At 47.2% G+C, this 26714-nt stretch overlaps 10 protein-coding genes across 10 annotated transcripts; 5 read left to right on the forward strand and 5 right to left on the reverse strand.

Moving 5' to 3' along the window:
- Positions 1-251: 251 nt before the first annotated feature.
- F4812DRAFT_451205 (muts domain V-domain-containing protein) lies at positions 252-3107 on the reverse strand (the record flags this gene model as incomplete). Its single annotated transcript, XM_047936176.1, has 5 exons — positions 252-1399; positions 1474-1888; positions 1947-2546; positions 2601-2839; positions 2897-3107. 5 exons carry the CDS (start codon positions 3105-3107, stop codon positions 252-254), a joined length of 2613 nt encoding a protein of 870 aa, XP_047789659.1.
- Positions 3108-3643: 536 nt separating this feature from the next.
- F4812DRAFT_429196 (magnesium transporter) lies at positions 3644-5332 on the reverse strand. Its single transcript, XM_047934248.1, has 4 exons — positions 5218-5332; positions 4842-5027; positions 4537-4767; positions 3644-4474 (listed from the first exon to the last, which is right to left on the reverse strand). The coding sequence occupies exons 3-4, from the start codon at positions 4590-4592 to the stop codon at positions 4111-4113; spliced, it is 420 nt and encodes a 139-aa protein (XP_047789660.1). The 5' UTR covers positions 4593-4767; positions 4842-5027; positions 5218-5332; the 3' UTR covers positions 3644-4110.
- On the forward strand, positions 5323-6172 carry F4812DRAFT_451206 (HAD-superfamily hydrolase; the record flags this gene model as incomplete). Its single annotated transcript, XM_047936177.1, has 2 exons — positions 5323-5331; positions 5435-6172. 2 exons carry the CDS (start codon positions 5323-5325, stop codon positions 6170-6172), a joined length of 747 nt encoding a protein of 248 aa, XP_047789661.1.
- A 2862-nt stretch (positions 6173-9034) lies between these two features.
- Positions 9035-9881, forward strand: F4812DRAFT_459451 (uncharacterized protein; the record flags this gene model as incomplete). Its single annotated transcript, XM_047937548.1, has 2 exons — positions 9035-9338; positions 9412-9881. The coding sequence occupies 2 exons, from the start codon at positions 9035-9037 to the stop codon at positions 9879-9881; spliced, it is 774 nt and encodes a 257-aa protein (XP_047789662.1).
- Positions 9882-10077: 196 nt separating this feature from the next.
- F4812DRAFT_393410 (Methylthioribulose-1-phosphate dehydratase) lies at positions 10078-11363 on the reverse strand. The gene is made up of 3 exons (XM_047932141.1): positions 11116-11363; positions 10418-10930; positions 10078-10357 (listed from the first exon to the last, which is right to left on the reverse strand). Exons 1-3 carry the CDS (start codon positions 11244-11246, stop codon positions 10261-10263), a joined length of 741 nt encoding a protein of 246 aa, XP_047789663.1. The 5' UTR covers positions 11247-11363; the 3' UTR covers positions 10078-10260.
- Positions 11364-12593: 1230 nt separating this feature from the next.
- F4812DRAFT_471395 (Calreticulin-domain-containing protein) lies at positions 12594-14846 on the forward strand (the record flags this gene model as incomplete). Its single annotated transcript, XM_047939091.1, has 4 exons — positions 12594-12716; positions 12820-13102; positions 13167-13951; positions 14009-14846. The coding sequence occupies 4 exons, from the start codon at positions 12594-12596 to the stop codon at positions 14510-14512; spliced, it is 1695 nt and encodes a 564-aa protein (XP_047789664.1). The 3' UTR covers positions 14513-14846.
- Positions 14847-14908: 62 nt separating this feature from the next.
- F4812DRAFT_471399 (uncharacterized protein) lies at positions 14909-16331 on the reverse strand. Its single transcript, XM_047939092.1, has one exon. It carries the CDS (start codon positions 16120-16122, stop codon positions 15235-15237), a length of 888 nt encoding a protein of 295 aa, XP_047789665.1. The 5' UTR covers positions 16123-16331; the 3' UTR covers positions 14909-15234.
- Positions 16332-16585: 254 nt separating this feature from the next.
- On the forward strand, positions 16586-17971 carry F4812DRAFT_459455 (uncharacterized protein; the record flags this gene model as incomplete). Its single annotated transcript, XM_047937549.1, has 1 exon — positions 16586-17971. The coding sequence occupies one exon, from the start codon at positions 16586-16588 to the stop codon at positions 17969-17971; it is 1386 nt and encodes a 461-aa protein (XP_047789666.1).
- A 797-nt stretch (positions 17972-18768) lies between these two features.
- F4812DRAFT_459456 (DUF962 domain-containing protein) lies at positions 18769-19493 on the reverse strand (the record flags this gene model as incomplete). Its single annotated transcript, XM_047937550.1, has 3 exons — positions 18769-19236; positions 19309-19392; positions 19461-19493. 3 exons carry the CDS (start codon positions 19491-19493, stop codon positions 18769-18771), a joined length of 585 nt encoding a protein of 194 aa, XP_047789667.1.
- A 568-nt stretch (positions 19494-20061) lies between these two features.
- On the forward strand, positions 20062-21834 carry F4812DRAFT_429211 (RNA polymerase Rpb7-like domain-containing protein). The gene is made up of 4 exons (XM_047934249.1): positions 20062-20892; positions 20946-21026; positions 21083-21252; positions 21305-21834. The coding sequence occupies exons 1-4, from the start codon at positions 20644-20646 to the stop codon at positions 21318-21320; spliced, it is 516 nt and encodes a 171-aa protein (XP_047789668.1). The 5' UTR covers positions 20062-20643; the 3' UTR covers positions 21321-21834.
- The last annotated feature ends 4880 nt before the right edge of the window (positions 21835-26714 follow it).

Here is a 26714-nt window from a genome sequence, read left to right on the forward strand (position 1 = left end):
TCCCCTATTTCAAGTTCAGAATTTGATGAGTACCTAGAAAATAATAGGGGGTAAGGTTATGAGAGAGATGTTGCATTATGTGTCTAATGTTCTTGAATTATGAACAGCAATGCCACCCTTAATCTAGCTCTGTGAATTTAGCAGCATCAAATAGCTAACTTGAAATATCTACCTTGGATACGATCTCTCTACCTCCGTCAGGAACCGTAGCCATGGTCATCAGATAGGCAATTAAGCCACGATGAATCCCATCACTTAATACCCAGGTTAGAACCCGAATTCGACTCGTCCCCCAGTAGCACCCGCTCGAGAATTCCCCTATACCACCCATTGACATCCTTGCCCCTTTCCCCACCACTAGGCGGCTTCTTAACATCCTGACCAAGGAAAGCTCGCGCAACGGCTTCCGCCTCCTCGAGCTTCTGCGTCTCCGCATCCGACAACCTAGTGCACACGACCTCGAGGTCTTCATTATTAACAATCATCAGCATGATCGATTCGGCCCGCTGGACCACCGCCTCGTCAATCCCATTCATCGCTGCGCATCGACTGCCAAAGCTCGAGATGCTCCGGCCGGGGGCTAGCTGGAAGAGATGAGTGACTTGGTCTTCCGTAGTCGGTGCGTCAAAATCCACTCGTATTTCCATGTGCCCGAAAGCCAACTCTGGGATCTCTACCAGATACTGGCCCTCAAATATCTCGTGGAAATGTGTGGCGGCTAAAACCTTGGGCCGCTCGGGACCAAGAGAAGTAAAGTGGTCCAATACTGCTGTGACCAGGCCGGCGCCGTCTAAACTATTCGTGCCTTTGCCGAACTCGTCTATTAGGACTAGGCTCCTGCGTGTTGCGAAATTCATCGCAAAAGCCACTTGGCGTAGGTCGATAGAGAATGCGCTTTCGTTCTTTGCTACGCTTTCACGTGTGGCGATACGTGTGAGGATACGATCTGTAATTCCGATACGAGCCCGCTCAGCAGGTACGAAACACCCGATATGTGCCAGGTATACAATAAGAGCAGTCTGTTTAAGATAAATGCTTTTCCCAGAGTGATTAGGTCCTGTTAGAACTAAAGTACTGGGATGTTCAATCGAGTTTCGCTCGAGTTCCCCAGCACTCTCATCCTCTCCCTCATCATTCTGATTTCCTGGTCCGCCAACGAGGAAGCAGTCGTTTGCAATGAAAGAGGGCACCACGAGCTCTTGGAGAGGATGGCGACCCCCTTCAATATTTATGATGTTTTGAGTTGTCATTTTCGGCACAACCCAGTTGTACTGCCCGCAACCAATCGCCAGCGCAAACAAGCTATCAAGCTCGCCAAGAACATCAGACGCTACAATGATAGCTTCCCTTTGCGCCAAAACCTTCACGGCAAGCTCGTGAATGATCTCAATCTCCCGATCTGTATGATATTAACAAGTTAACCAGGGAGTATAGCCTACCTTGTACAAAAGGGGAGCTTACCGGTGATCATACAGTACGCATCTCCAAAATGCTCATCCATCTCTTTCATCTGCCGGTTCTTATAATATACGCTACCCTCGGCTACGAACATGCGCTCCCATACATCGCCTACGCCTTCACCGTTATAGTCTCCCTTTCCTGTTTCGGGGTTGAGTGAAACCACTGTCAAGAAACCCAGCTGCGGAAAGAAAATGCAGTTTTGGATATACTTCCTCGCCCATTCCGGCAATTCGCTTCGTAGCTTTGCGATGACGTTGGTCAAGAAATGCTCCATGCCATCATAACTGCGCTTCAATTCGTCGAGGGTGGCATCTACACCTTGTTTGACAGCTGTTCTGCCGCGTTCCATTGACTGATCAAAATCAATGGTCTGACTAATAAGCTCGCCGATTTGACGAAGAGCAGCCGGTTGAATTATATCAATTACCTTAGGTAGTAACGCTGTAAGACCCAAGTATTAGACATGGGGTTAAGTTAAACATTACCTTTCTAATAATCTCAATGTTCTCTGAGCCCGGAAGGGTTCGAAGCGATTCCCCAATTCGTATGCTGTAGGCTGCAAATCGTTGCAGCGAAGCCCAGACATTGTTTGCTATAGAAATTTTACGTCCCGGAATATCGACCCCCTTTTCTAAAAGTGCCACTACTGATTTCATATTCTTGACTTTCTTGAGTTCGTTGCTTAGTTGCATAAGCGTCTCGGAATTTCCTGGTCGCAACAGGAAGGCTATAGTCTTCTGGCGAGCATGTATCAATTCAATATTAATACTTGGTCGTAGGAAGATTTGGCGCAGCTTCAGCTTTCCTTGAGGTGTACGGGCTAGATGCTGAAAAAGCCCGTAGATAGATAAACTTTCTTTGGCCCCAGAGTTACTAGGTCCTCGCAGGTGGCTATTTGGGTGATATTCAGACTGTATGATCTGAAGAGATACTAACGTGTCAGCATTTATGAACATGGAGTCGAATAGAGCGAACATTTCGACTGATCTGATCTTGAAGGCTATCAGGGCATCGGGGTCGTTTGGTAAGTAATTTGCGGTTCTCCTTCTCTGTAGATCGCCTAGCACAGCGCCGGCACAGCCAATCTATCACTTGTCAGAGCGGTGCTATAGCCCAAGTGGATAGTGGTAAGACCTAACCGTTAGTCGGCTGTCAAGATTGATCGAAGTTCCAAGGCGCATTAGACGACCTTGCCTCGAGCTTTCGTGCCTAGCATTGTTATCGGCTTCATCTGCAACATCGTCGACAACGGAAGTGAAAAGGACGCTCTGACGCCCAGGAGTCTCAAGACTTAGTGCCAGCAACTTCCCCTTTCCAGCCTCATATCGAAAGTCAGCAGAGTTCAAATTTCTCAAAATATAGGCGCTATTTTGGCCGTCTGCAAGACCCATTAGTGGTGCTTAACATGCTTTTACGCCGAGGTTCCTTTTCTTACCTCGGTTTCCGTCTACTCCTTGCGCTCCCCTGGCGAGATAGTCTGCTAGTTTCTCTGGAGCTCTGGCGGATATGAGTATAGTAGTAGGGTTTACGTGGAGAAGAAGCGTCTCGACTAGATCCATTCCCGACATAGCTACGTCTTCGAGAAGGAACAGGGTCTCATCGGCTGCGATGTAATAAGCACAGCCAAGGCTTCCATTCTCTTTCATCTCGATTGCCAAGATAATTTCCCTCAGTGCGTCTGCATCCTCGTTGGACAAGATATCGTCGGTGTGTGAGTCGTTATCATTTTCTAGGCGAGTCGAATTGCGTGATGGGATCTGGCTGGATGGTGGACGTAAGGACAGCCTCTGTCTTCGAGGGTGCTGTGGAAGATGGGGAGAAGATGGATAGGGCTGTTTTGTAGACCTTAAGTTTACGCGACTCGATGTATCCCTATTTGGTGAGCTGGAATATACGGGAGCAGCATGATCCTGTTCGCGATTAGGAGTAGAGAAGAAGTGGTTGTTTGCGGCTGATGGAACATATAATGAACTGGACTGGCTGAAGAGATTAGTATTGGTTGATCGCTCTGATGATATCCTAGATGGAGTTTGGTATCTTGGATTATGTGACATATTGCGGCTTGGATTTCTTAGTGGATAATGTGGTGTTGGTGTTATTAAGGAGTGACAGGAGATAGATGGTATGTGTTGGTTGGATTGTATAAACTGGGGTTTCTGACTGGAATTCCGTAGATCCTACCTAGTATTACTCCTTATTACTCATTACTTACCTAGTACATACTTGCCCATATATTAGGTAGGAGGTACCTTTGAAGAAACTACTACCTCTTGAGTTGTTCTTCAAGAGGAACAGGAAGGCACCATCTCCTTGCCGGAGATATGTCCCGCGACTTCCACTGACAACAACATTTGGGGACATTGAAGGTAACAGCGCCCGTGACCGGTATCCGTCCTTCCCTTCGACAAGTATTTTGCTGACTACTAGTATGTGTTGTATATTATTACATGGTACCTTAGGAGAGAGGTAGGTGTAATATGCAATGATGCTATTTCGTTATCCCTCATACAAGCTAGAAGAATACAGCGTAGCGTTCAAGAGGTAGCTTCGAGTATTTCCCCATAGAGCTGTCATAACAAGAAGCCTAACTTGATGCCGGTGTCTCTAGGTATCCTCTGTATGCTCTGTATCCGTTGCTCGATTTATCATCTATTCGTTTTTAACCCATTCTGCAAACTCTTTTCTTTGCTTCCGAATATCAACGAATCCTGGACGACTCTCTAATAATCGAAACGGGTTCCCAACGTAATCTTTCTCCACCTCTCCGTTGCTGTTTAGAAATCCTGCCTCCCCTTCTCTCTCAATCTTCCCAGCCCAAACGCGCCATTGGATAGGACGTAAATTAGACGTCCCTAATACCATGCCTAGACAGACGATAAATGTTGCGACAATTGTCTCGATAGTTATATCGATCGGTAGTGAGGTCGTCACACCGCTGTGTGACGTGCTCAAAGACGAGAGCGATGCGGCTCGGTGCGTTTGAAGAAGGGAATGTTCATAAGCCGAGTAACACCTGAGGACAACCACTGTTGTAAGCTATGATGTTCTACCAGATATAGAAACAGGTATCCTTACGAATCTGCTAGAAGTAACAGCCCGAAAGCCGTCACTAATTTGGAAATCCAAGTCATGTTTTCGGGAGTCCGAATAGATGGTGAATAGGTAGCTTTTTTTTGCAAACTCAGTTGATGATGTTTAAATTGAATGACCCAATTCAATGGGTTTCACTGTACCATACAAACCTTGGGAAGTTAGGTAGGTACGTACCTAGGTAGCTTTTGCCAAGAGCGCAACTACCCAACAAGTCTAACACAAATGTAAGTGGATACGTACTTGCTATGTAAAATCAAGCTATTATGCATTAAAGAAGTATGACATACGGTTCACGACAGTAACACCTAAGATAACTTCCCTCCTATCGGTCTGTCGGTGCTACCTACCTTAGGTACCTACTCATCGGTCCTACTGGCCATTTATCCTGTGGCTGCCCTTTTAACCACGGAAACTGCACTGAGGTTAAGACCACTAGTTCCTGCCTTAGCAGTTTTAGTTATACGTAAAGGCAGGTAGGTACTATCAAGGTGTTGTGCAGCCTCTTAGAAAGACCCCGCAATGTAAGAGGGAAAGAAGCTCCCCGCAGTGATCTTGAAAACTACATAGTGCGTAACCTAACCATCGGAGTTTGTCCATCGTCTACAATACTTTTATTAAAGACCCAAACAACTTTCTGTTTCTAACCCAACTTGACCAAGCAAGTTCCGACCACGACCACGACCACGACCAAGCACTAAGCACTAGCACCAGCAATAACGACAGCAATAACACAACTCAATTAGCCATCCTCAAATTACATCATTCAACATGCCTCGTGTAAGTGATTAAGCTTCGTTTACCCTCTTTCTTTCCTTTTTTGTTCTCTTCTTTTTATTTTTTATTATTATTTTTGGCATCGTCTAACGCTACGAGTTAATAGGCCAAGTACATCCTGCTCGACTGCGACAACACTCTTTGTCTGTCGGAGCGCCTGGCCTTTGAGGCTTGCACCGAATTGACCAACGAGGTCTTGGAGAAGTGGGGCATTCCCGAGCGCTACACTGTCGAGCAGCTGCTAGAGGACTTCGTCGGCCACAACTTCCGCGGCATGCTCAATGGCCTTCAGAAGAAGCATGGCTTCACTATGACACCCGAGGAGGTGGATGCCTATGTCGACCGTGAGCTCGGCGCTGTCACCGCAAAGCTGAGCGAGAAGTGCCAGCCCTGCCCCGGCGCACCTGAGCAGCTTGAGGCACTCAAGGAGGCAGGGTATCCCATGTCTGTTGTCAGCACTTCAGCTAAGCCCCGTGTCGTTGCCAGTCTGAAGAAGGTTGGCATTGACCACTACTTCCCCGACGAGCACGTCTACAGCGCTGCCACTAGTCTGAATCCTCCTTCCAGCAAGCCTGACCCTGCTATCTACAACTACGCCTGCAAGCAGCTCGGTGTCAAGAACGAGGAGTGTGTTACCGTCGAGGACAGCAAGAGCGGCGCTACCGCCGCCATGCGTGCGGGTATCCCTCTAATTGGCTACGTCGGCGTCTACGGTATTGAAGAGGGCAAGGAGAAGATGGAGGAGATGGCTAAGATCTTGACCGAGCAGTGCAATGCCAAGGTCATCATGTACGACTGGAAAGAGTTTCCGGAGTGCCTGAAGAAGGTTGAGGAGTCGCTATAAGTCGACTTTACATGACGAGGCCGGCTCGCATTTTATGGAAGCCTCTCCCGCTTCATGCGGCCGTCGATCTGATATTTGGGAGATTGCTTTATGATTGATGAAGCTTGCGCACCGGCGGTACCTTTGTTTTTTTTTCTCCTTTGCAGATTTAAAGGGCATACGCCTAGATCTCTAAGCTAATGACGATCTTCTCATAAGAGACGGCCGTGAACTATGCCACAGAGTCGATATGCATTTTGAGGCCGATCAGGTACTGACTTCGCGTCTGACTTTGCGCTAAATACCGCAGATAAAAAAAATAACTCATCCCACCTAAGGTCGTTTCCGATGTGATTCTGTTGTATCACAAGTCGAGTAGAAAATCGCACAAATCACTGCGGGGGAATCGGGAACAGTGACGTTGATAGGTACACCTTGCGTGACTGTTTTAGCCGATGTGAGCTCCATGACCCCGTAGAGACATGGACCGAAGTATCGATTCCCTATGCCCATGTTAATCTTTTCCTTAAGGAGAGTTCGCAATTGCTACACGCAGGAGAAGCTACAGCTTTACACTATATGGTGGTTTCTGAAGATTATACTACACCTATTTCAGTATACCTTAGGTACTGTTACTGTCTTAAGCGAGGACCATATTGCGGCGAAATTCCTAAGAAATGCGAGGCTACCACTAGATTGCATATCAGCTATTCAGAGAAGCAAATAGAAAATAGCCAAATGGTAGTGAGCTAGGTTAAGACTTGTTCAAACTTCATAGTGCTACAATGCATAGGTACTAATATTTATGTATTGTACTACAAGTACATTAGGTAAGAGCAGGTTAAAGTCAGTTTATTTATTACCTAAGACGATGCAAGTCTCAACCTTCTTGGAGTTGGGGTCAGTTCTTGGCTTAGGTACAACCGAGATCTTTCTCATCTTTCAACCCTTTTTACACCTTTTATTGCAAGTCAACCGACAAGCTTCTGACGTTGGGACTGCGGCCCAATTGTCCTCTCGTAATTGACCACTATGTTTGTGGGCCGCGAGGGGGAGCTTTTCTAAGTTCTAGGTGTTTGCCACATGGCCTACGTTGTTGTGCTGTATTGTACGCGATGCGGTTGAATTTGACTACCTACCTGGCAATCTCGATTCTCAGCTCTTTTCGGAGGTTTGGAGTACCTACCTGGAGGCTACCTAGGTAGCAGCAACAGCACCTGGGCAGTATCAGGAAGTACTGCACCTCGTATTCTGCTAGTCTGCTAGCATGTAAGTCAGGGAACGGCGAGCACAGCCACCCCGTTCCTGCTCCGACTTCGAGAAAAGCTTGTTATGTAGACAAGAACTAAGGTTCTTGGCCCACTCAGATCTAGGCTGTTGTTGGACAGAGCTGGCGAAACAAATGGCTTTAAATAGCATTGCCTATGCAAAAGTGGGTAGCCGATGCTGTGTGATGTTGTCAGTGATGCTGGCAGGGTTTGTTGCAATTTTTTTTTCTTTCCTTTCTCAGGCAGCAAGGGCGGGTCGAACAACTCTCGGTAGAATACTTTGGAAATACAATGGAAATATTCAAAGACAGTACTCAAGACATGAACCACTTTTATGCTTAACTTTTGATCAGCTGGACAGCTGCGTTACTCTGGCGACGACTAAGCCTACACTAGTGTATGCGTTTCTCATGGTATTTGCTAATATGTGATGTTAACTACCTAGGTAGGTAGACTAGGAACATGATAATAATAGACGACTGGAATCTGGAAATGACAACAGGGCAACCGATGGTGTTCACCAGTAAAATGATAAAATGAAGTCCAGTCGGGATCTAATATGCTAGATCTTCTCGCCACTACCACGTAGACATTAATACATAAGATTATCAGGTGAAATTATAAAATTATCAAAATGCCCGAAAAGTCAATATACCTAGTCATCACACAGCAATAAGATGGATTTGGAACGATCAGTCAATCGGTCAGTCGTTACTATACGTAGTAGCTTTCTTTCTTTTCTTCCCCACAAGGCGAGTGGATGGTCTTGGATGGTCAGATCGCCTCTGATCATACTAGAAACCATGTCTTGGAGACAAACGTCCGGAATACCTACACTATCCGTAACCTAACCTAGGTTAGCCAGCTACCTCTAAGGCTCCATTTCCATTTGCATAAACAAGCCTCGGCTTCTTATACCATTATCGTGACCATCTCCGTCTGATATAGTGTAAGCGTATACTGAGTTTCTCCTTGTCTTTAACAAAACCCGCGGATTTCGATCGAGGCTGTGACAACTCTTTTGCCATTTGGCGAGGTAGCATGAAAAAGAAGGTCGTATTTTAATTGTAATTTAGCTGCAAGCCCCCTGGCCCGGCTTGGAACCCGTTCCACCAACCATGGCAGACAAAGTCATGCTAGTCTTAGATTGGATGGCTTCGAATGGTCATGCATGATAACACGCGAGGTCGACACGAAAAAATTAGACAGCTCTATGACGAGGCATGGACCGTCTTAGCGCTGCTCCTTCGCTCTCATGGCATGGTCGAAGAGCCCTGCCCCAGCAAGCCCCAGCCACTGGTCGAATCAAGCGGCGATCCTAGACCGTGCTACTAGCAGGCTTCCCCAGGGGCGCTATGGAGAGACCGAGTCTCTTATTCATTTCCCCTATTAAATAGTCGATCATCCACTGGATCCTTTGTTTTGGTTCTCTCTCTTGTCTTGCTCTGTCCCGATCCTGTCTTTTACTTAAAGACCTCGTCACTCGCTCCTCTACAAGAGATCTAATCTAGCTCCAACGGCTTTGTCTACGTTCGCTCTTCTGCGCTTCTCCGTATAAATAATCACCTAATATCTAATTATTTCTACACACGAGTTGTACAAATATCCATTCAAGATGCGTTTCTCTGTAGTAGCCGCCGGTTTCCTCGCCGCTGTTGCGAGCGCCCAATCCGAAACCAACGCCGTCACCAGTGTTGAGTCTTCTGCGGCTGGCGCGACCGACGTTACGACTGCTACCTCCGTGGTCAACACGGCTGACGTTACGACTGCTACTTCCGTCGTCGACTCGGCCGACGTTACGATTGGTACCTCCACCGCCGGCCAGTCAGTCACCACCGGCACTCAGCCCTCTGTCACCGTCAGCATAGATCCTGCCCAGAGCTCTGCGCAATCCGCCATCCTCAACTGCCTCAATGCTTGTGAGTATATACAACGATAGATAGAGACAGGCAGACGGTAGACAAGGCCAATGACTAACCACTATGCAAATAGGTGATGCCAGCGACGTTTCCTGCCAGGCTAAGTGCATTGCTGTGCCCAACCCCAGCGACCAGAACGTCAACCAGACCACCGAGTGTGTAGCCCAATGCCCCCAGGGCAAGGGCACCGAGGCCGATAATAAGGCCTACGCCGACTGCGTAAGCGGCTGCATTGCCCAGTACTTCTACACTTCGACCAACGCCCCCGGCGCTACTACCTCCGCCACCGGTACTGGCAGCCACGGCACCACCAAGGCGACTCCAAGCGTCACCCAGGTTGAGTCCACCGTTACCTCGGGCGGCTCTACCTTCGTCACCTCGTTCTCCACCACCGTCGCTCCCTCCGAGACTGACTCTTCCTCCCCCAACTCTGCGTCCGCGGCTCCGTCTTCCACGTCTTCCGGTGCCGCCGACATGCTCTTCACCCCTATCAGCTCTGGCGTCGGGCTATTCTCCTTCCTGGCTGCTTTCCTCGCCCTATAAGAACTGTTGGGCATCCGAATTTTGTAACCTGTACGCCATTATACAAAAGGAGATATTTTGAAACGCTAGGGATAATAATGAGGTCGGCCGATTATGTATCATAATGCTGTCAAACGTGTTGGATGAGATTTTGAATATCAAAGGCCAAAGTGGGGGAGTAGGATGCATCAAGCGGAAAATCATTTAACTATTTGTTTTTTTGGCACGCCAATACTAATTGCAGATGTAGTCACGTTATATAGAACGCGAATATGAACCTGAAGTTGACGACCATTCATCATTGTTACCTTTACCCCCTGCACGTTTTTTCAGTTCTATGTGTGATTGTATCTTTGTCTGTCCTGAGAGAGCGCATAGCTAGCTCTTTTTTTTTCTTTTTTTACCGTTTCGAAGTTGGGACTGTTACCGGGATATCGCTCAACCATGGGATACCCAGTTGCTTCATCTCCACAGCCAGCTGGAAGAGGTAATCGAGACTGCGATGATATTTGGGTCAGCTGATCGACGTTGGGGATCAAATGGCGTGGAAAACCCACCTCTCACACATAGTCTTGGCTTTATGGACATTATCACCCCACACGTAAACACCGTGTCGCCGTACTAGGACCGCATAGGTGTCCGGGTGTTGATCCATGGCCTCTTCCAGGAACTCCGTGAGATCTTCCTCGTGGGCCGTGTTTTCAATGACGGGGATGCGCAGGGTGTCGTGATAACCCAAATTTCCCTGCTTCTGAAAGCCCTTGCCGAAGCCCTTGATCTGCTCGATATTGTTGATCTCGAACACCTTGTCCTTGCCGGGGCCCTGAGCCTCGAGGAGTAGGGTGACGAGCACGGCCCAGTGAGAATGCGTGTGGATACAGCAGCCAGCTCCCCGCTTGGTGAATGCCGCGAGGAACAGCGGTGTGCATTGGGAAGGCCGGCCGCACGGCGGGGAGCGCAGGTAGACGCGGTTCTTGAGATCCGTCTGCTTGGACAGCGCGAGCACGTAGATATCAGTGTTCTTCATAAGCTCCTTCTGAACGCCTGAAGGTGCGATATATACTAGATCACTGGAACACTAAGGTATGAGATATCATGTTTTTCTATTTATTCTGGAACTGTCGCAACGGGGAATAGGTAGATAGGAACAATAGAAATATAAGCGAGGCCATATATCAAGTTCATGTCAAACAAAATCAAGCCAGACCAAACTGAATTTAAACCCAATTGCAAAAGAGAAAGAGTGAGGTCTTACTCGTTACGAATAGAACATCCTCCTCCCGTGCCTGTAACCCAACCTAGAGTCCAAAACTTGGCGCATAGGGAAGGGATGAGGTTTGCCGGGTGATCAGGATCTTCCGACGTTATGTAATGGTCGTCACTCATTTTCCACCTTTTTTTCCTTCCTGATTTTCTGATTTTCTTCCCCTTTTATGAAAATCCGGTGCACCGGAAAGCTGAATAATACGCTTTTGAGGGGAGATGAATAATAAGATTAGGCCAGGCTGGCCTCTTGGGCGAGAGTGTATGTGTGCGTATGTGTGATAAAGTTCGGTACTTAAAAAACCGACGGAGAAAAAGGATAGTTTGGTTTTATTAACTTATTAGCAAATAAAGTTGGATGAGGCTAAAGTCGAGTATCACGGCACAAATCCTAAATTCTGTTCCCCACCCTGCTAGGGCAGCTAGGGCAGTTGTAGATCACGCAAGGATTTCAGGTTAAATATTATGTAAGAGGTAAGTACCTAGGTAGTTTTACATGAAGACTTAATCCAATTCTATTCTTTCCCCTTTGTGTGAGTTGTAGTATCAATTGTCTTTTTGGCACCTCGGTTTTATAACAAATTATATATTACTGGTATATTAGTATCTACCTAAGTAGGTAGTAGGTACTTAAGGTATGTATGTAGCATTGAGTCTTTGCACCGAGTAAGTTTGCTAGGCTTGTGTTATTCTCATGATAAGGGGTGGTGATAGGTAATAAAATAAGATGGTGGTAAGAGGTCAGGTATAGTAGACTTCAAGCATAAACCCGATAATATGTTTCAATGGTCCTACGTCACACCATTCAATGATAGATATCTTGTTGACAGATTTCACCGCTCGTCCCATTATATTTCATTATGAATAGACTAACAAACAAATTTGTCAATTATAGTGCGCATTAGTTATTACTTAAGTTGTTAGAAGAAAACGAAATATGTTCTATAGTTAATAAATGTAAATGGTATTCACATGTATTTTTCCACATTTACGCAACTAGTAAGTATCTTTGTAGTTGGTACTTTGCTATATAGACAACATCAGTGCGGAGCCTTGTAAGAAGCTATGGTCACAGAAGGTGCTTCCCAGAGATTCCATAAGTATCCCCCGCAATCTGATGTATCCAGGTACATATCTTCGATCCCGATAGTCTAGCCAATCAGAGCACGGAACAAAGCAGCCGAAACGGTACGTACTGTCTTTAGGCCACGTTTGCATGGAAGGTCCTCTGCCAATTGCCAATAATTAAAAGTTCACCAAGAGCTTCTTGCAATTGCTTCTTCTTGAGTCCATCTTTTCTTTTCTTCCGTTGAGCTCTGGTAGTTCTTTCTCAACGTCACTCTCAATCCATCTCCATCTCCATATCTGTCTCTGTGCTACAACCTCTGTGCTAGACAGAAGGGATTAAAGAGAGAGAGAGCAAGCAAAGTAAAGCAAGCTAGCTAGCATTGCCAGCTCTTTTTTTTCGCCATGAAGTTGAACTCTGCTATCGCCGCGGCCTTACTGGCCACTGGTACATATGCCGACGAAGCCTCCAAGGTTGAAAACACCGAGTCGTCCACTTCTGCCTCCGTTGAGGTGCCCACCTTCACTGTAAGTTATCCAACAAAATTAATTAATTGCCTCCTTTTGCGCTTAATTGGCTACTCTATTCCTCTTCTAAACCGTACAGCTTAGCTAATGCTTGAACTTGCAGCCCACCACCCTCAAAGCTCCCTTCATCGAGCAGTTCACTGATGACTGGGAGTCGCGGTGGAAGCCTTCTCACGCCAAGAAGGAGGTTAAGGGTCAGGAAGAGGAATGGGCTTACGTTGGCGAGTGGGCTGTCGAGGAGCCCTACAAGTTTAAGGGTATCGAAGGCGACAAGGGTCTTGTTGTCAAGAATGTTGCCGCTCACCACGCCATATCCGCCAAGTTCCCTAAGAAGATCGACCCTAAGGGCAAGGAATTAGTTGTCCAATATGAGGTCAAGCTCCAGAGTAAGTTAATTGGTCTAGACGAAGTCTCGCAGGTGTCAAAGCTTTCTAACACTATGGTTTCTAGAGGGTCTCGAATGCGGTGGTGCCTACCTAAAGCTCCTCCGAGACACCAAGTCTCTTCACCAGGACGAGTTCAGCAACACTACACCGTACGTTATCATGTTCGGTCCTGACAAGTGCGGTGCCACCAACAAGGTCCACTTCATCTTCAACCACAAGAACCCTAAGACTGGCGAGTACGAGGAGAAGCACCTGTCTGCTGCCCCTACGGCTTCCATCCAGAAGACTACCGAGCTCTACACCTTGGTCGTCCGACCCAACAACACCTTCACTGTCAAGCGTGGTGGTGACATTGTCCGGGACGGAAGTCTCTTCGACCAGTTCTCCCCTTCCGTCAACCCCGAGGAGGAAATTGACGACCCCAATGACAAGAAGCCGGATGACTGGGTTGACGAGGCCCGCATTCCCGACCCCGACGCCAAGAAGCCGGATGACTGGGATGAGGATGCTCCTTTCGAGATCGTCGATGAGGAGGCTACCAAACCCGAGGACTGGCTTGAGGAGGAGCCTCTGACTGTTCCTGACCCCGAGGCCCAGAAGCCCGAGGATTGGGATGACGAGGAAGATGGTGACTGGATCCCTCCCACCGTTCCTAACCCCAAGTGTGCTGATGCCTCCGGATGTGGCCCTTGGACCAAGCCCATGAAGAAGAACCCCGACTACAAGGGCAAGTGGACTGCGCCCTACATTGACAACCCTGCTTACAAGGGCGTCTGGGCTCCTCGCAAGATTAAGAACCCCGACTACTTCGAGGACAAGAACCCTGCTAACTTTGAGCCCATTGGCGCTGTAAGTAATACTAAACTTTATTGTCGCATGGAATGCATCACTAACTTCGCAATATAGGTTGGTTTCGAACTCTGGACTATGCAGAACGACATCCTCTTCGACAACATTTACATTGGTCACTCTGAGGCTGACGCTGAGAAGTTCGCTCAGGAAACTTTCTTCAAGAAGTTGCCTGTTGAGAAGGCTCTTGAGGAGGCCGAGAAGCCCAAGAAGGACGACTCGGTCAAGTCCCCCTCAGACCTCAAGTTCCTGGATGACCCCGTCCTATACGCCAGGGAGAAGCTTGACCTGTTCACAACCATTTTCGCGAACGACCCTATCCAGGCTATTAAGTTTGTCCCTGAGGTTCCTGTTGCTATTGGTGCTATCCTGGCTCTTGTCGGTACCATCTTCGGTGTTCTCTTCCTTGGAGGTAGCGCACCCCAGCCTGTTAAGAAGGCTGCTGTGGACGCCAAGGAGAAGGCTAAGGATGCTAAGGACAAGACAGCTGAGGCTGTCGCCACAGGCGCTGAGAACGTTAAGGCTGAGGTCAACAAACGTACTACACGACAACAATCTTAATCAGCGGATTATGATGAGTACATAAAGGGGCAATATGGAGAAGAAGAAAAAAAAGAACAGGCGGCCCGCTATAACGTAGTGAAGGTCAGTTAGGGGATATAGTGCGATAATAAGGGCACGCCTTTGTGACTTCAACTTTACTTTGCATGGCGCTGGTGTATTTTACCTACCCTACCCAATGAACAGTTAACTGCACTCTTGCTTTGCTACGATCTAAGTGTATGAATTGTATGTTACGCATTACAAATGTATCGTGCTTTAAACACATGGCACAGTAAGTCTAAGAGATTGTCATAGTACACTCAGCAACAATAATATTTAAAGAGTTTTGAAACCTTTTTCCTTATTTTCTGATTTTGCTACAAGCAGTACAACCCAATATCAAATTTGGTGTAGGTGAGCAATTAAGGATACCTTTCAGCAGAAACTGAAAACCCTTTTATCATGCAATAAAAGCAATAAAAGGAACCTTGAAGTTCCTATCAAAAGATAAAAGAAAGCAGGGCTGAAAGGAGAAAAACTAAACTAAGGAAACATGGCTTCGCTCAGGTTTATGGCTGCCTTGCCTGGCCCGACCGACCTACCTAACTCTTGGGTCTTGGTCTTGCTTCCAAATACCTACTATCATTGGACGCTAGGGGTGCTAGTCCAATACAATGGGAGCGCGACAAGGCCTAGAAGGCTAAACGCGTTCGGTTGAGTTTGTTAAGGCAGGGCCTGGGTCAAAGCCACGTATTGTTTCTTTCGAGGGGCCGGAAGATGGATTTGTATTCAGCCTCGTACCTCAGGTTATCGGCATCTACTTTCACAGGAACGTCCTTGATCTGCTCCTGAATGGCTTCCTGATACTTCCTGAGAGAACAGGGGGCTGGACGCGGCTTTAGGCCTGGGGGAGGGGGAGGGGGAGAGGGGAGAGTGGGCTTAGTAGAGTCAGAGAACTCTTCGGGGAGGGCACCCGAAAGTAAGGAGACCATCTCCGGAGTAGTCAGATCGACGACGTCGCCTTGAGCCAGGGCTTCGCCCTCGTCCGCGTGGGCAGGCACGGCAAGGTCCTTGGTGAAACGGACAACCGTCTCTTCGGTCTTGGGACAGGTGACCATGCACGCGCCTACAGCAGTGGGACGCTTGAGGCCCCTAGAAGCCAGAAGCGATCTTTGGTCTAAGCTGCTGCGGCGATCACACCAGAGGAAGTTGGGTCCGACCTGAGGGGCCTTGGCCCGGCACTGCTCGTACTCCTCACGAAGCTCCTCGTCGGTTATAAGCCACCACGGCTTACTTTCAGCACGCATGATGGGTTCCGAGTTAGCTCTGTGTGTTTGAGGCTTCGCTTGAGGAGCAGGTGTCGCGGAGCTCGGGTGTTCATCGATCTCGTCGTTATAGCCCGCAGGGGGTAGATTCTCACGAAACTTTCCGCTGTGCTTGGAGTGAGAGATCCAGCAACGGTTCTTAAGCTGAAGGTCGGGAACAAGTTCCTGTTTTATAGGAGTATTCACATCCTGGTTTACCATCATCTCCTTGCTTCCCGCCTGCTGGTACGATGAGAAGTATTTCGAAATACCCTGCTTAATCTGTTTGGCGACAGTGGAAGCGGAAGCGGTAAAACGACCCATTTTTGCTTGATTAGCTGTCTGGATGATCAATTTAACTGATTAAGAGCGGAATGTTCTGCGGACAAAGTAAAGTCTGGTGATTGACGGAGGTGGCTTAGGCATAATAATGTCTAAATAGTTTTTCGGGCTTCAAAACAACAACATCTGTTGTTCGAGCGGCCCACCAGCTCTGGACAATAGCATTATAGCCAGACAATGGGATAGTGTGATATCATAGAGAGGATATTCCTATCCACGTGCTCTGATCCGCTCTATCGCCTTGTCTCGCAACACCCCTATTCACCAAGCAGGTCGTATAATGAAAGCCTGCTAAGACATACAGGACAATGGGCTTTGTTAGGCCATAGAAGCACTCTGTTCCTGTTCCTTAACGAGCAGGTTCTCGAAGAACCATTGTGAACAATTTTACTTAAACTAAATGGCGGTCAAACAATTCATGTTTGCTCGCTTATACGATTCCGCGATGTGTCAACTCTGGAACCAGGAGTATAGCGAATGTCACCACGTCTCTAGCAATCTAATTCATTGTCCGACATATTACAAGCAACAGAGCGAGGCGAACAGCTTCCTTGGGCGCCTGTTCAATGGTAATGTACGGAGGAAGAAAGATTGCGGGCGTGTTATTCCACACCATGGAGAGCCGGTACTCTTCTGCCCAGCTTGCTCGGTCAAGAACGACAGGCTACGAGGTAATCAAGTTGGGGATGGAGCCCTGAGGGTCCGTCACCCACGCGTACGAGATGAATATCCATATTACTCCAGAGAGCATCGTGAAGAAAACGAGAATTATACCGAAAGATCGTATAGAAGACCGGGCAGACATGCACAGCAGGGCGTATGGATACCGGAGCTGTATTACGAGCCCGAGAATCTAGCACAGAGAGATTCTTACTGCCGTGCCGCTGGAAGAGCGAGGCCGGTGAGCCCACCTAGGACATCCGCTGCCACGCCAGACACCTATAAACCCGAGCAGAAAAGGGATAAGTCAGCTGTGCGTCTACAAAAGCCGACAAGAGATTGTGGGCTTATGCGTCACGAGCGTAAACATGAGCAGGAGCGTGAACATGAGCATAGGCATCATGGATCCACCAGCAAGCAGTTCCCCAGTAAGCGTGAGGGAGATAGGACCAAATTAGTAAAACGCGCTGAGCGTAAACCTCATGCGTCTGTTAAGGAAGCTTGCGGCTTCGACAATCCGCCCCGCTCCAAGAAGCCCGCTGAGCCAACGCCGAGGCATGACCGGCGGCACCGCGAAAGGGTTCCTAAGAACAAGTCTTCTAGGGGCAGAAAACGTTCTAGAACACCTAGCCCCAAACGACTTCCCCCAACGCCACCTCCTAAGGACAGGCGGCAGCGCAAATGGATGCCCCAAATCGGGAACTCGTTTAGCCAGGAGCGTCCGTCGACAGCGCCACCTCCCCCAGATAAGCATCCACAGCTTCGACGCAAACCCGGGCAAGTCTACAAGGTGCCCCGTACGCCTTCTCCCCCGCGTCCTCCTAAACCTCCTAAACCTTCCAACCCTCCCATGCCCATGCCCATTCCCGTTCCCATTGTTATTCCCCCTCCAATACCCAATCCACTACCTGAATATCAAGTATATCTCAACGCGCAGCGCTTCGCTGCCAACTACCACCCCACGAGCGAGATGGCAGCAGAAACATCAACATTCCGGCCACCTCTAAAACGTCCCCCGCAGCGCAGCAAAGGGCTCCATCAACACCCGACGCTGCGGAGGATCGCCAGCCCGCTTCGGATCCTGGATAATTCCTCCGACGAGAGCTTCGTCTGTCGGGACGCGCGGCTCGTGACGCTAAGCGGCGAGATCTCTTTTAAAGAGAGAGCGTGATGAACATTAAGAGAGAGAGAGAGAGAGAGAGAGAGAGAGCCTTGATAAATTTTCTCGTCGTGATGATTCGTTATTAAGTAACAAATAGTAAGGTATCTTAACCCCTTAAAATTATGCATTAATTTCTAGGTTAGGTACGTATGCGTATATATATATCCCCAAACTCTTTGGGGGTACTTCGTACATCTGTGTCGATGTACCGACACCTTCTCTATTCGTATAGTATTAGTATATATTATTACCTAGGTATGTACCTGGGTCGATAGGCGGTTTCTCTGGGAATTTCAGTTAGACAAATAAAAAAATAAGGAGTTTTTTAGAGCTTGTGCGTGTGATTGATATACGTATCATTTTTCTGTGATTAATGCTGGTATAATTTTGGCTCGGTCTAATTTTCTATATGTCCAAGATGATAAGCTGAGAGGGACTACCTGTTGAGAAGGCCCTCTCCTCCATTCCCTAGTTCCTTAGGTATGCGGACTTTATACATCCATATGCAGGAGTAAAGAGCACTTGGTAAATGGAAGTTAGCCATGACTTGCCGCTCAAACTCCTATCGCAATCGCAAATGCAAGCGTTGTTCCTCGGTTGGCTTCCGCCGTAAAACATCGTCCTCTAGTTCGCCAAACGCCTTACTTCTAGGTGAGATCCTAGTCTGGGAGTCCTCGTTATAGGCGCCATCTCCATTGGATGCGCGCAATGGCAGTTTCGGACACTCCAATTATCCTTATTTCTCAAATGGCCCGAAGGCCACCACCAACGTGAATCTTTACTCCTCGTTATTGCTCTCCTCGCGCTTATTGAGCCTTCCCATTCTTCGCGGCCTTGGCTTTTCGCTCCTTGAACTTAGCAATCTCGGCTTGGACAGCTTTCGAAACGCGGCTCTGTAGTTCCCTTCTGTAACCAAACTTGAATAGGAACTCCAACCAGACGAAAAGGGGTGCCAGGAAAATGGCCTGGACCAAGTTATCTAACAGGGCAGGCGCTCGACCCTCAAACGCACCGTGCCCAACGAATTGGAGTAGCCAACATACTATGTGTACCGCAAGCGCGACTTGGTTCGTCAAGGTCGGGTTTTTGGTAAGGGCGGTGTTCGTGAACGCGGTACCTCCGAGGCATATTAGCGCGAGGATAGTTCCGGCGACGGGCTCGAGGAGGACATAGAGACCACCCCAAGTGAATGCGGCTAGGGTGCCGAGGTTGAGGTCGAGATGAGGTATCGTCAAATATTTAGGTAAGGGGATAAGAGTCCCCGAATTTGCGGCCTATTGCGAACAACCCATACTAGTTAATATGAAAAATATATGAGAGACAGACTCTAATAGGGTTCTACGTACTAAGGCGAAACCAGAAAATAGTATTAAAGGCACGCAGACCATGTGAATGGCAACATTAACCGAGTTACGATGGTAGGCGCCATACTGCAGAGGCTCGGTCAGTCTTTTTTAACCATTGATATCCATAAGTAGGTAATTATTATTAAACTTACAAAGGTCAGTTGCCTTTCGAGGTTGAGTGCCATGATGACAGCTAAACGAAGGTAGGGGGAGCTAGCTGATGGCTTGGTTTAGCTTAAGTCGCGTAGCCTCGGATGGGATGGTCGTGTGGATAAGAGAACGGAATAGTTTCGAAGTCGGAAGTTCAAATGTAAAGAAAGAACCCGCCATAGATAGAAATAATTATTCTTTTTTAGCGATCGGCCATTAATGGGGGAAAGGTGAGGAGCAGTGGAAGTGGGGCATCATCACTCAAGCATTACATAGTTAAACCTAGGTAGTACATATGCAAGTTGGGTTAGGTAATTATTCACTATTTATACATGCCTTACAATACCTTAGGTACCTACCCTAGGTAGGTCCTACATTAGGTAGTACCTAGGTATGTCATAAGTGAAGCACATGTAAGCAACTTCAATTGCGCCGAGTAGCATGGGGAAGTCCATTGTGCCTACCTAGGTAGGTACTGGTGAGGTACATGTAGGTAGGACAAGCTAGGTACCCGAGCTAGGTACCTGACGGAATGAGTAATAAGTGACGACGTTGTGCATCCTTCAAAAAACTTCGGTGCTGTAGTACCGAACTTTTGAAACCACCTAAGGTACCTAAACTGAAACCGAGGTTTTCCCTAGGTACCGCCGTTTGAAAGGTTACTAGACCCGACGCGACTCGTTCCTTTCATCATTCCGACCTTCCTGAGGCTACACCAAAATTTCTTTCAGCCCTGTTGTCGCATTCATCATCATACCACAAGCACATTACTTTGCGCTGTCGCAATTTTTTTGCTAACTTCTTCTTGCATTTTCTTGATGATTTTATGATACCCTGGATTGCCGATTTCGAGGCTCAAGGAGGCTCAAGGTCTGCACCACCTCGGCCTACCTTTTAGCTTAGCATCCAACATCCAATCCCATCAACTCACCCCATCTCCTACCAGCCTATGAGTCCTTGAGAATACAGTCAATAAATTCCATCAATAGATAATCCATTCCTGTTTGGCTTAGGCCCCGTCAGGGATCACAGTCCGTGTATCGCCAAAGCGCATCCCAGTACCGTTACTACTCCGACGAACAATCTCCCAAGCACGTCCTCATTAGCAACGCCATCCTAATATATATTTTACGACTTCCCTCTCATAAATTAGATCACTTAGCGCAAGCACCTAGAAACATCAACATGTTCTTCCTCTACAATCTCGAGCGAAGGGTTACCCTTCACCCTTCCTACTTCGGCAAGAACATGCACGAGTTGGTTACAGGCAAGCTCCTCAAGGATGTCGAAGGCACGTGTACTGGAAGTTACTATATCATTTCCATCATGGATACCTTTGACATCTCCGAAGGTCGCATTCTTCCGGGAAGTGGTCTCGCTGAGTTCACTGTCGGCTATCGTGCTGTGGTCTGGCGTCCTTTCAAGGGCGAGACGGTAGGTTCTCTAGACTGAGCTTGGACACTGCAAACTTGTGCTAAGTAAGTAAGATGGATGCCATAGTAGTCTCGGTCAATCAGCATGGTTTCTTTGCTGAAGCTGGACCTCTTCGAATCTTCGTGTCCACCCACGTAAGTAATCCCCTTGACATCGACATGTGTCATGTTAGTTGACAGCCCCTGTCAAGTTGATTCCACAAGAAGTCAAATGGGACCCGAACGCTACACCGCCTCAGTTCACTAACAATGAGGACACCACGATCGAGGTGAACACACAGGTTCGTGTCAAAATAGTGGGCACGCGGGCCGAAGTCGGTGAGTTATGGGCAATTGGCAGTATCAAGGAAGATTACCTCGGGTATGTATTTTACTTGTACGTTTATCTCAAAGCATAAACTAACAGCCCATAGAACCCTACAAAACTAGACAGATCGAGTGCGTTTTGGGCCTCAAAGGTCCCCTTTCTGTGCTTGGCGCTTGTCCGTCTATGAGGCGGAAGATTTTGTGCATTCATGAGGGCACACACGCAGTCCATAGGATATAGGCCTTAGTACCATAGGAGCTATTGTCCTTATCAATAGTAGTACTGCATAGGGCATCTTTATGCAAGGTAAAGTCACAGAGACCGGATTCTTGCGAATTTGGGATGAGCTAGGTGATTAGGCTCATCACCTAAATGGCATCTAACATTCAGTCTTAGCATTGACGTTCGATAACTCTCTTCGTGGGACATGACGTCTATGGCTTGAAGTAAACAAAGGAATATCCCCTAGGGAAAGAAATCTACGCAGAGCCTCAAACTCTATTAATATGTAATCCCAGGAACTGCCGTTCATAGCGTAAACACCAGATACAACTCTGATGTTTTGGTGGGAAGCAATTAGCTTGTCCGGTAGTTAACGTTAGATTATGACCAATATAATATATGGACATTATCTGAGGATGTAATTTGTTAATTAACATGCAACTGTACATCTACATTTCCATTTTCATTGCTGGTAGATACCCACCTATATAAGGGTTACTAAAAAGGAGAGCAGTGTCAGGTTATGTCCGTGATGGATATCGTATACAGAGTGAGTGTCAGGGTCATACATGCATAGTATAGTAGGTTGAACTAGTAATGCCTAACCTAGCTGGCTACTCTTTATACATATGGTAGAGCCTATTGGTTACATCTACTACGAGTGACTATCCGTAACTAAAGAGAAACCTCACAGGAGAGGAAGTTGAATCCTTGTGTTGAGGGACTTGACCTTTCACCAACCTACATATATAAGTGAAAAGTATAATCTTGGCACTAAAGCTCAAGGCTCATAGATTCAAACGAATAAAGTAGATGGAATAGGGTATCTAACCGCCATATAAATTTATAAAGTCGGGCATAGCAATACATATATTAATCTACCTATAGAACTTGAGGCCCGTTCTCGATCAGTCACCCACCTCGTCCAGAAGAAAACTGTGATAAGACTAGTCCTTCTATTATGATATCCATGTTTGTTTACATCAACACACACGCCTACCTGGCAATACAATCTATTATGTTGTCATGAATCTAGACGACCTTCCAGCGTATCTTGTTCGTTCTTCGTTCGACTCGCCTCCGTATATAGAAACAATTGCTCCTAACGATCATTTCTACCGGAGATTTCTAATCGAAGTGGAATATATCGCCATCCACGTCATTTCAATTCAACCCACTTTACCTTAGACTATATTAGTTTGCATAACCTTTCAGCATATATCATGTCATCCAACGAGCATAGTCAATCCATCCCAATGAATGTACAGGTCTTCCGCTCAGGCTCTAAATACCGAACCCTTCGATGTGTCACCTCGCAGAGCATGGGGTAGGAAAACAACTTCGTTGTTCCGCAAGGAACTCTAACTACAATAACTTTAAAGTCAAAGCTATATACAAAATAACTCCTTTGTTCCCAAGGAGTCTCAGGTGAAACTCCTGACACGATGGAACCGGAACCCATCTTCATCGCTATCGTCTCGGAACTATTTCAACCGTCAACGTCATGCCAACCGAACTCTGAATAGGTCTCGATTGGATCCCAGTAGGATAGAGGGCTTGATCACGGACGCAAGCTCACGCAGGTGACAAAAGAGCCCTAGATCAACTACAAGAAAATATTCGCAGCTCCTAAAACGAACAACGATCGAGCACCGCGGTCTAGAAACCCGCTATTTCGATGTCGGTCCGCTCCTAAATAACCACCACCACCACCACCATCACCTCATCACGGATGCCATTTACAATAATTTATTACACCTGGGTGAGACACTTTCCGAGCATCGAGGCTTCGCTGGGTTTATATAGATATTGCTTGGACTTTGGCCTGGCTACGAGCCTATAGATCTTGGATTAAAACAGACTTTGAGCCGTGAGAAAGTCATCGCACGCTTCGATATATCGGGAAAGCATAGCGGATCGAAAATAACGTTTTGGGAAGTTCGACAGACGCGACGGGAATACTTGATCGGAAAGGTACATTGTGGGGATAATATTGCTTCGATGGGATAGATCTTTCGCCTCGAGGCTAAGCAAGATCTTTTGGCCTCTGTCACAGGTCATCAGTGGTCTGGGTCCAAACAAACATTAATAGGAGAAGAGTTAGCCGGGAGCTGGGATAATATTTCATAAGAGAAGGTCTGGGCCTCGAGGCTTCATTAGGTCCACGAGGTTCGATCATGTCTATGCCCCTATATAATTCCTAAAATATTCCACGAACTGGGAATTATAATCCGTTGGAAATAAGAGGTGATATTGTAGTCCAGAATGACAATAATTAATATAAAGAATATACTAAATATCTCCCGTTGGTAATAATTGTCCTTGACTTTCTAAAGCGAAGGATAGCATAGGAGTAGACATAGTAACTACATACAATCCGAGGAGAACTTCTTCGACATGCCATGCCTGTGTTGGTTAAACACGTCTAACGCTGAGAGAAGGAAGAAGGGGGTGGTAAGCCGTCGCAGGGTTCCCCTACCTTTCAGGGGCGGACGGCAACGCGGAGATACACCTAACCTAATCTACCCCTATCCAACAAACTGAAGGAGCACGCCGTGCCCATTGTACCATGCATATACGTGTACGTAGGTACTATATGCTGAAGATTCGGCTTTATATGACGATTAGGTAGAATCAATCCGCCAACCAACACGGGTCGCGTTTTCATACCGTAGAGGGTATCCCGCTTAACGAGAAAGGAGCTACACACGAGAATTGTCGGAATAGTACTACGAGGAACACTCGGCAAGCTACCTAATTTTGAACCCCGGATATGTTTGTAGCGAGCGAAAGATGTCAGGTCAAATCCCGTAACCATCCCGCTTCCCTCATCTTTTACCTGTAAAGGTACCCGAGTCATCCCTATTAACTACCTACCTAGGTACTCTGGTTAAGCTTGTGCATGACACATCTCCTATTCATTGAAAGAACAAGAGTTCACCCTTCTGGGTGCCAACGTTTCGGTCTTAATGCCATATTGTTCTGGATTAGCATTGATGGTTTGAAAAGAGTATAAGCTACCTACCTTGGGTACAGTAGGTATCTGGATGGTGGCAGCAATGGCTGACCAGAGCAAAGTCTAGTAAGATGACCCCCTAAGAACAGGAATAATGATGCACTATTTCCTGAACGATACTTTGAGCTCAGTTACCTTTCGCCAGATAGGAATCATAATACTCATATCCCGGATCCCATTCCCTTCAGTCTTGGGAGCGGAATAAGAGATGATCTGCCGAACCTGGGGCTTAGTTTCATGATACCATCTCCAACATCCTTGTCACTCACTATCTTACCGACGAAGTTGGAGGTGTGCTTGGTTATGGGGAACGGTGAGAACTGGGATCTCGATGTAATTGTCGCCAGCAGGAAAAACAAGGAACATACCCACGTCCCAATCAAACACAGACACATTTTGTGTAGTATCATCAAAGCTCTCACACCGAAGCTGCTTATTACCTCAAAATGAGCCATATCAACTGATCAGGACCTGCAATAAGAACGCTCTTATCCCATTCTCAATACGGAAAGTGTGCTTAATAGTCTACTCCGTTATCACGTTGACTCATTTCTCGGAAAGATGATGTCTATCATAGATACCTTACAGTTGGGACACAATCAGGCTGTTAGTACCCTCGCAGCGGATACATTATGTACACATGCTTTAGACACACTTACATGTTCTCCTCGTTGCTCCTTACGAGACACTAATGCAACGCGGATGCACAACGAAATGAAGTTAACTATGCGCTATTACTTTGCTGATGTCACTGTTAGTTGGTCTAGACGATTCCTGCTATATTGGCGGTTGGAGTTGTAATAAGAAAGCCACAAAACTAATTCAAGCAACCACTTTTCTCTCGTATAAAGAAATAATATAACCCAATACGTTGGCATAATATTCTCCCACAACTGCTTGGTTTACCAGACTGCCGGGACGAGTGCTAGAATCAACCCGGAAGGGCTTCGGGATAGTAAGAAGAAACCGCCCGAACCCGTGACCCGACACCAAGCACCCGTACGGACCGGTCTATTAGAGCCTCATGAGATAATTGAGTCTGCAAAGCTCCAGCTTATGGCAGGATGATCCAAACAATAGGTAATTATGGTGCTTCACCCCCTTGTGACACAACATATCCCGGAACCGAAACCGATAGATTGGGTATAACACTCAAAAAAGGGGGTCATATGGGTTGATTCCATATTTACCTAGGTACCCTTCCCTGTTGTGTTGTGAAGGCCTCGGATAGACCCCATAACGATGGAAGATTCGAATCCTACCGTACAGTAACACGTCTACTGGGTTGTATTTTGGCAAAAGCTACTGAACCCGCCAGAACGGAACCCCATGTATTGAAAACAAAGGTTGACCAATCGTATTGTACAGCTCATGATTGTTAACGAATCATCTTTCATTCCGTGCTCGGCTACATAACTAGTATGTATGCACTCATCTGTTGGCAAGGGGCTCCACCGGCGAATCCTACGGGAGAACATATTCTTAGCGGCCCGCGCGCCATTCCCAAAGCCGACCTCCGGTTCCCCATCTGCTGTGGTCTGGCAAGGCCATGCTTGTTTGGCTATGTTGTGATAGCGGCTCTGCTCCCCAGAGGGCCCATACGGCCGGTGTTCTTCATCAGGGTCTTCTGTGTAACCCGTCACACGATCTGCAACGGTTTTCCGGGCTAACCTCGCTTCATGGGAAGTTTGATCTAACCCCCTGGTATATTCTTGCGATATCCAGTCAGGATTTGTCACCTTGCCGAAGCATAATCAGGTCACTACAGCTCACGATGAGAGCTCATGAAGAACCCCGCACGGGATTTGCACATTTCGTTGTCTGCTCCAAGGTTACGATATGTGACAGAGACAAGGGGATGGATGCATCTAGGCGGAACTAACCATGTTATTGTCGAGACTTCATGCACACTGCAATCTTTGTCTCAATGCTGCTCTCGACAGAGCCGCCAACATGTAGCTTTGATCAGATCAGGTCATGGCAACAACGCGGCCGTAAGCTAACTGGGATCCTGGACAGAGCTTATTAATTAATATCTTGTATTCTACTTATACGTTCTCTCGGCCCATCAGGTTGTAAAGTAGATCTAGAACAGTGCTGACAACCCGGAGTAAGAGTCGCCAGAGCTCGTTCCGAAAAAAAAAAAAAAAAAAAAAAAAAAAAAAAAAAACCCACGTATAAGGGGGGTGGAACAACGCCGACAAAGAGGGGCAGGGGTAACCCCACAGACGAAAAACAAAAATCCGAAACAATAGGAGGGAAGGTTAACCACATGAAC

This window comes from Daldinia caldariorum (assembly GCF_022478825.1).
Source record: "Daldinia caldariorum strain CBS 122874 unplaced genomic scaffold F4812scaffold_9, whole genome shotgun sequence".
NCBI classification, from domain to species: Eukaryota; Fungi; Ascomycota; class Sordariomycetes; order Xylariales; family Hypoxylaceae; genus Daldinia; species Daldinia caldariorum.

Excerpts from the sequence above, each read along its gene's own strand:
- F4812DRAFT_429196 (XM_047934248.1), bottom strand. The coding sequence starts at position 4,592 with ATGACTTGGATTTCCAAATTAGTGACGGCTTTCGGGCTGTTACTTCTA. Across the intron at positions 4,475-4,536 it reads CTGTTACTTCTAGCAGATTC|GTGTTACTCGGCTTATGAAC; the intron begins GTAAGGATACCT and ends GGTTGTCCTCAG.
- F4812DRAFT_393410 (XM_047932141.1), bottom strand. The coding sequence starts at position 11,246 with ATGAGTGACGACCATTACATAACGTCGGAAGATCCTGATCACCCGGCA. Across the intron at positions 10,931-11,115 it reads GGATGTTCTATTCGTAACGA|TGATCTAGTATATATCGCAC; the intron begins GTAAGACCTCAC and ends TTAGTGTTCCAG. Across the intron at positions 10,358-10,417 it reads GCCAAGACTATGTGTGAGAG|TCTCGATTACCTCTTCCAGC; the intron begins GTGGGTTTTCCA and ends ATATCATCGCAG.
- F4812DRAFT_471399 (XM_047939092.1), bottom strand. The coding sequence starts at position 16,122 with ATGGGTCGTTTTACCGCTTCCGCTTCCACTGTCGCCAAACAGATTAAG.
- F4812DRAFT_429211 (XM_047934249.1), top strand. The coding sequence starts at position 20,644 with ATGTTCTTCCTCTACAATCTCGAGCGAAGGGTTACCCTTCACCCTTCC. Across the intron at positions 20,893-20,945 it reads GTCCTTTCAAGGGCGAGACG|ATGGATGCCATAGTAGTCTC; the intron begins GTAGGTTCTCTA and ends TAAGTAAGTAAG. Across the intron at positions 21,027-21,082 it reads GAATCTTCGTGTCCACCCAC|TTGATTCCACAAGAAGTCAA; the intron begins GTAAGTAATCCC and ends GCCCCTGTCAAG.